The sequence below is a fragment of the Cyrtonyx montezumae genome, unplaced genomic scaffold, assembly GCF_038088225.1.
Source record: "Cyrtonyx montezumae isolate F1298 unplaced genomic scaffold, pur_monq_1.0 scaffold_19, whole genome shotgun sequence".
NCBI classification, from domain to species: Eukaryota; Metazoa; Chordata; class Aves; order Galliformes; family Odontophoridae; genus Cyrtonyx; species Cyrtonyx montezumae.
Genome location: NW_027071925.1, coordinates 4,359,322 through 4,365,753, shown reverse-complemented (window position 1 = coordinate 4,365,753; position 6,432 = coordinate 4,359,322). Strand labels below are relative to the sequence as shown.

Genomic DNA, 6,432 nt, shown 5'->3' with positions numbered 1-6,432 from the left:
CAGCGCTGCGACTTCCGCTTCCGCCCGCTGCCATGGCGACGCGCCGCCGCGCGCTTCCGCTTCCGGGCCGCCGAGGGCTCGCGGTGTTGGGGGAGGGGAGCGGAGCCGGGCAGCCCCGCCTCCCCCCCGCCCCGCCCGGCGCAGGCACTGCTCCAGGGAGCGTTCGCGTTTCGGAGCAGCCGCTCCACCGCAGCCGCGCTTCCCAGAACCGCTCCGCGTGTTTATTCCCGGCTGGCACGGGCGGCACGGGCAGCGGCTCCTCCGGGGCGAAGTGAATCATGTAAAATAAAACCCAGGGACAGAGCGCGGATTGTTGTCCGCTCAGCGTGGACAGTACCTAAAGGAAAACGCGACGTTGTCCCCGAGACCCGCGGGGGGATCTCGAGTTTATCCCCCCCCCCTCCCAACCCCGGCACTCGGGCTCTGCCCGTCCCCAGCGTGGGGGGATCGCCCGTGGCGGGGGGTACGGAGCCCCGGGAGTGGGCAGCGCCGAACCCCCCCCACCCCCCGGAGCGGGGCCGCCCCTCGGAGCCCTCCGCCGGGAGGGGTTCACCCCCGGTAGTTCCCAAAGGCGCAAACCGAGGGCGTTTGTTCTTCCCTGCAGCTCTGCTGGGAAGTGCACCCGAGGGCAGCAGCAGCAGCCCGGAATGTCGTGCTTGAAATAAACTCGGGTCGCGCGGAGACATCCGATCCCCTGCCCGCGGGGATGGGGCTGCCGGACCCCCACACCCCCGGGGCACTGCGGGCGGCGGGATGGGGGCGGCCGGGCCCGGCGTCTCGCTGCACCAGGCGGAGGCTGTCGGGGTGCGAACAGGGGGTCCCGCGGTGTTTACCCTGGGGATTCGGGACCCCCGATCCTCCGCCGCGCTCCTCGGGTTTGGGGGGTGGGTGAGAGAGGAGGGGGGAGGGGAAGAGCGGGCAGGGGGCTGCGGTCCCCGGGCTGGCTGGGGACTCACCTCTTCTTAGAAGGAAAAGAGCATGAATGGGAGCGGGAGGGGGCGGCCGCGCTGCCCGGAATGGGCCGGCGGTGCCTGGCGCGGAGCCGAGCCGAGCCGAGCCGGGCGGGGCGCGGGGAGGGCGCCGGGGAGCATTACAAGAAGCCGCGCAGTTCCAGGAAGAACCCGAGGGCGGGCTCTCCGCCCGCTATAAGAGGCCTCCCCGGGCGGCCCCGGCAGCTCCGCCGCCGCCCGCCGCCGTGCACCGAGTCCCGCAGCCCGGCCGCCGCCGAGACCGGCATTGCGCTCCAGGTACCGGGACGGGACGGGACGGGACGGGACGGGGGAGGTGGGAAGGGTCCCCCCGTTGAGGACATAGGGTGCGCTCGGTGGGGATGTCAGTAACGTGTCCTGGGGAGTAGGGATCGGGGGGGCCGTGCCCCGGGATGGAGGCGGGAAGGCCGGGCCGGGGGGTGCCCCGGGGAGGGGGGGGTCGGTTCGGGTCCGCCGGGTCTCACCGCCGTCTGTGCCGCAGGTGATGGTGTAGCGGCCGCTGCTCCCGGCAGCAGCATCCCGAGCGCGCAAAGCTGGCTCCGTGCGCCATGGTCACCCACAGCAAGTTCCCCGCCGCCGGGATGAGCCGCCCCCTGGACACCAGCCTGCGCCTCAAGACGTTCAGCTCCAAGAGCGAGTACCAGCTGGTGGTGAACACCGTGCGCAAGCTGCAGGAGAGCGGCTTCTACTGGAGCACGGTGACGGGCGGCGAGGCCAACGTGCTGCTGAGCGCCGAGCCCGCCGGCACCTTCCTCATCAGGGACAGCTCAGACCAGCGGCACTTCTTCACTCTCAGCGTCAAGACGGAGTCGGGCACCAAGAACCTGCGCATCCAGTGCGAGGGCGGCAGCTTCTCGCTGCAGAGCGACCCGCGCAGCAGCCAACCCGTGCCCCGTTTCGACTGCGTGCTGAAGCTGGTGCACCACTACATGCCGCCCACCCCCTGCGCTGGACCCGAGCAGCCGGGGGGGGCCCTTCACCCCAAGCGCACCTACTACATCTACTCGGGTGGGGAGAAGATCCCGCTGGTGCTCAGCCGCCCGCTCTCCTCCAGCGTCTCCACGCTGCAGCACCTCTGCCGCAAGACTGTCAACGGGCACCTGGACTCCTACGAGAAGATGACTCAGCTGCCAGCCCCTATCAAGGAGTTTCTGGACCAGTACGATGCCCCCCTCTAAGGGGCTGCTGGAGGGAGGTCACGCTACAAGCACAAGAGCAGGGGACGGGCACAACGCCCGTGGCAGCAGGGACATGCAGGGCACAAGCAGCCTCTCCCATGCAAGGAGAAGAGCACCAGGGATGAGCTGCTGAGGAGCTGGGGCTGAGCCTTGTTCTGGGGGATGCTCCGAAGCAATGGGGCCGCTCCAGTCAGACTGTGGGTGTTGCTGTAGTGCAGCCTGGCACTACAGCTGCTGTAGGGCAACCCAGGATGCACCCGCTAGGACTGTGCTGGAGTTGTGCCCAAGAGAAGGACGCGCACCAGGGTCCAGCTGGTGCCTGAAGCCGTTCCTCGGTTTTAAGGGGAAAGTGGTTTTTGCCCGTACTGTACTTTACCTCTTGCTGCCTCCTTGTGGAAGCTCCTTTCACACCAGGCCCCAGGCTCGGAGGTTGCTGCCTTTTTGCCCTCGTTGCCATTTTCCAGGAGACTAAGCCTTAATATTTTCCCAGTCTGGGTTACTGCACGTTGTCCAGTGATGCTGGAAAGTATCGGTCCTGGTAGCACACCGTGAAGCCAGAGGGGAACAGCTGGTCCTGATGCCACGATGGAATCCTGCGTGCTCACAGCTGCGTGGAGGCCAAAAGGCTGTGGATATCAGAGCTGCTCCATCACTCCTGAGCGTGGCATACACAGAGCACCGTGGGGCACCGGTGCCCATGGGATCACAGCAGGAGGATGCCCCGAGTGCACCCCTTGTGAGCGCTCATCTGCGTCTGTCTGGAGAAGCAGTTGGGTTTTTTTGTTTTGTTTTGGTTTTTTTTGGCTTTTTTATCCTTTTTTTTTCTGTTCTTTTTTTCTTTTGAACCGAAGGGATGTTTACAGGCCTATGTGAATCACTGTCTTTTATAAAGATTCCATCTTCACCTCCAGCCTTGAGGGCTGAGCAAAACCATGCTTGAAATTCAACCAAACCAAAACTCAGATGAAACTTTGCACATATTTATATTTATATTCAGAAAGGAAATGTTTCCATAATTTATAATAAAGAGCACTATTTTTTAATGAACATCCCCCCCCTCCCCAATCTGGTCTGTTTCCTCCCGTTCGCCCTTTGAGGCCGTGCCCCCCGTCCACTCCCAGTCCACCTCCCACCCCCCCCCCGCATGACGCACGTCTCCCCCTTGGCCACTGCCCTCGTGCGACGCCGGGATTGTGTTTACACCACGTAAGTGCCGGCTTCCTGGAGCCGCGGTGCTGGGTGATTCCTGCCACAAGTGACTCACCGCCCGCGTGCGTAAGCGCTGCTCCACCGTTCAGGTATGTGTGAGCCCACCGCATCGCTGCGCTGCGGGGCAGGACCGGCTGTGAGCACACACAGTGCGGCTGCGAAGGGTCCCCTGGAACACAGGACCTGTCCCCGGGCGTGGAGAAACTGGGCTCATTGCAGAGGATGGATCATGGCACGGAGAGTCCCGAGTGAAGGCATCCCCCGCAGAGCAGTGCTGAGCATCCCATCCTGCAGGGAGCTTTGGGAGGCGTGGGGGCATGTGGTGGGCACAGAGCTCTGAGAGCAATGCAGTGTGAGAGGCACAGAGGTAGAAATCACCCCGAGCACCCTCTGTGCCCCGCAGCATCTCCATGGCCACGTGCGTGGTGCTGGGCATTTCCATCTGAGCATTGCACCCCGTGCTCCCACCTGGGGAACCCCCAGCCACGGAGAAGAGGTTTCCCTTAGGAATTGCCCTGGAGCAGAGGGGTGGTGAGCATGCCTGCCTTTGGCCATGGGCACGGCGCAGTCCCAGTGACTATTTTGGTGCTGCTCTGCGGGGCCACAGCTCGTGGGCTGCCAGGAAGCGCCTCGCAGCCTGCCCGGGCGCCCGCCGGAGCTATGCGAGGAATGTCCACGCACGCGTGTGGCCGCCTGCCAGGCCCTGCTGAGGCACATCCCCAATCAGGGCTCCCCCGACACTCCTCGGCCCCTGGCAGCACCGGGACAGCCGAGGAGAGCCGTGGGACAGCATCACTGGGATGGACCGGGAGTAACGCAGCTCTATGGAGCTGCCGCACCTCTGCTTAGTGCTGGGGGTGCAGTGGGCTCTGTGGCAGAGGAGCATACAGCTGGACCTGGAAGATGTTTTACCCAATGTGCTGACAGGAGCGGGCATCCCTGCTCTCCGGGGCAGACAGCAGCTGCCTCGCGTGGGCTGGGAACGGGCACGGCAGAGATGGGAGCCCCCAGAGGGCTGAGCACCCCCAGGCTCCCAGCACGGGGGCTGGCAGCGTCCCATCGGGGCAGGGCATTGAAACCACATCCCTATGAGAACAGCCCCAGCTCTGCACTTCCCAGCAAGGGCCCCGCGCCGCGGCACTGCGCTGCAACCCGCAGCTGAGCCTGGAGTCCGGGAAGCAGTGCGAGCCCCGCGGGGCTCTTGGCACACACCCAACCTCGCAGCGGCGAGCTGGGCAAATCCCTGCTGAACGTTTCACAAACCCCTCTCCTTCCCAGAGGAGCCAAGCGGACTTGGCCCCACTTACGCAAGCGGCCGCTCGAGCTTGTCGCGAGCAGACAGCCCCCCCTCCCCTCCCTCCCCCCAACCCCCTCCCCCGCCACGCTGAGCTCCGCAGGACGCCCCGCACAGCCCTGCACAGCAGCACTGCTGCACCGGAGGGGACATAATGCTCTGCAGTGAGCATGGCCCAGTGCACGGCTGTGGGAGCGGGCTCCCAAGAGCTCTGCTGTCGTGGAGCTCTGCACTGTGCAGCCGTCCAGCCCAGGTGGTGCACAGCCCCCTGCTCTGGGACAGGGGAACCAGCCCCCAGCAGAGCTCTTCCAGCATGAGCTGGGGCTGCACATGGGGCACGCAGTGCCAGGGAAGTGTGCAGGGGATCGGTGTTAATGGTCATGGACCCAGCATGGAGATAAGGGGATCAGCCCTGGGCACTGCAAATGTAGCCAGGGAATTAGGGACAAGCGGCTGCACCAGTGACCCCCACACCCACACCCTGCCCCCGGCTGGGCTCTTCCCTCCATGCTGCTGGCAGATTACTGGCATCAGAAGGAAGTATCCACCAGGATGGCAAACTCGAGCCCTCCAGGGTCAGAGGGTGGCAGGAAACCCACTCCGTGGTGCGTAGCAGCATCTGCAGACCCAAAAACAGGAAACAACTGCAGCCTGTGATTGTCCCTGCCAGACAGCCCCCAGCCAAGCAGGCAGCTGGGAGGGCTCTGCCGGGCACACAGATCTCCCATAGGTAACTAGAGTGCACTGGAGTCTGGGCAGGCACACAGGGCGCTGCCCCAAGGAGCAGGGCAGGCTCTCAGGGCATTGCAGTCCCTCACGGGGCAGAGCAGCCTGCCCCGGCCACTGGAGTGCAGGCAGCAGCTCCGTGTCTCTGCTGGAGCGGTGTCTGTGGCAGGAGGGCAGCACTCTGCTTGGAGCTCCTCTACCCATGCTGACTGCCTGTGGGCTCAGAGGCCCCGAGCTGCACTTTGGGCACCATCCCAGTGATGCTCCATTGGACAACACATCAGAAAGGCCAACCCTAGGAGCAGGCATGACCTACAGCCCACAGCAGCTGGGAGGGATGGAGAGACAGAGGGACCGAGAATGGAGGGAGGTCAGCATTGCACGGAGCACCCCTGGGCTGACAGGTAATTACCACTGGTGTCTCCATGCCTTGCCCCAGGGCTGGGTGCAGGAGCAGCTGCGCAGTACTCTGGGGGTCGGTGGCAGTGAGCAGCAGCACTGTTGCCCACCAGGGCTATGCAGCAAACCCCGATCTCACGGCACACCCCTCACGCATTTCCTCCTGCTCCGCTCCACGCTCCGCCGCGCCAGGACGTTCCCACATCCACCGCCACGTTTCCCAGTAGGATGCAGGAAAGGGCTGTGCAGCAGCCGGGGACTTACTGTAAATGGCACCACCTGCTCCTTACATGGCAGTTCCTCCTGTGGGGCCAGGGCCGTGGGGACAGTTGGGAACAGGGACCGAGATGTCTGCTCCCTGGCACGTGCTGCTGGGAAGCTGGAACTCAGCCACAGCACAGTGCTGCGGGGCTGGCCATGGGCTCGGGGCAGCAGTGGGTCACAGTGCTGCCAAGAAGCAGCTCCGCAGCTGCAGTGTCCTTGAGGCCCACGGGTGCTCTGTGCCCCATAGCATCCCTGGCTTCTCCAGGCTGCAGGCAGCTCATGGCAGCAGCGGGACCCTGTGCTGGGCCAGGCCATGTTTTGGGTTGTAGAAGTTAACAGAGAGGCCTGTGTAAGTCACCATGGAAACCCCTCT

General features: G+C 64.6%; 1 protein-coding gene across 1 annotated transcript; it reads left to right on the top strand.

Moving 5' to 3' along the window:
• The first annotated feature begins 1,162 nt into the window (after positions 1 to 1,162).
• SOCS3 (suppressor of cytokine signaling 3) lies at positions 1,163 to 3,214 on the top strand. The gene is made up of 2 exons (XM_065735299.1): positions 1,163 to 1,247; positions 1,471 to 3,214. The coding sequence occupies exon 2, from the start codon at positions 1,538 to 1,540 to the stop codon at positions 2,165 to 2,167; it is 630 nt and encodes a 209-aa protein (XP_065591371.1). The 5' UTR covers positions 1,163 to 1,247; positions 1,471 to 1,537; the 3' UTR covers positions 2,168 to 3,214.
• The last annotated feature ends 3,218 nt before the right edge of the window (positions 3,215 to 6,432 follow it).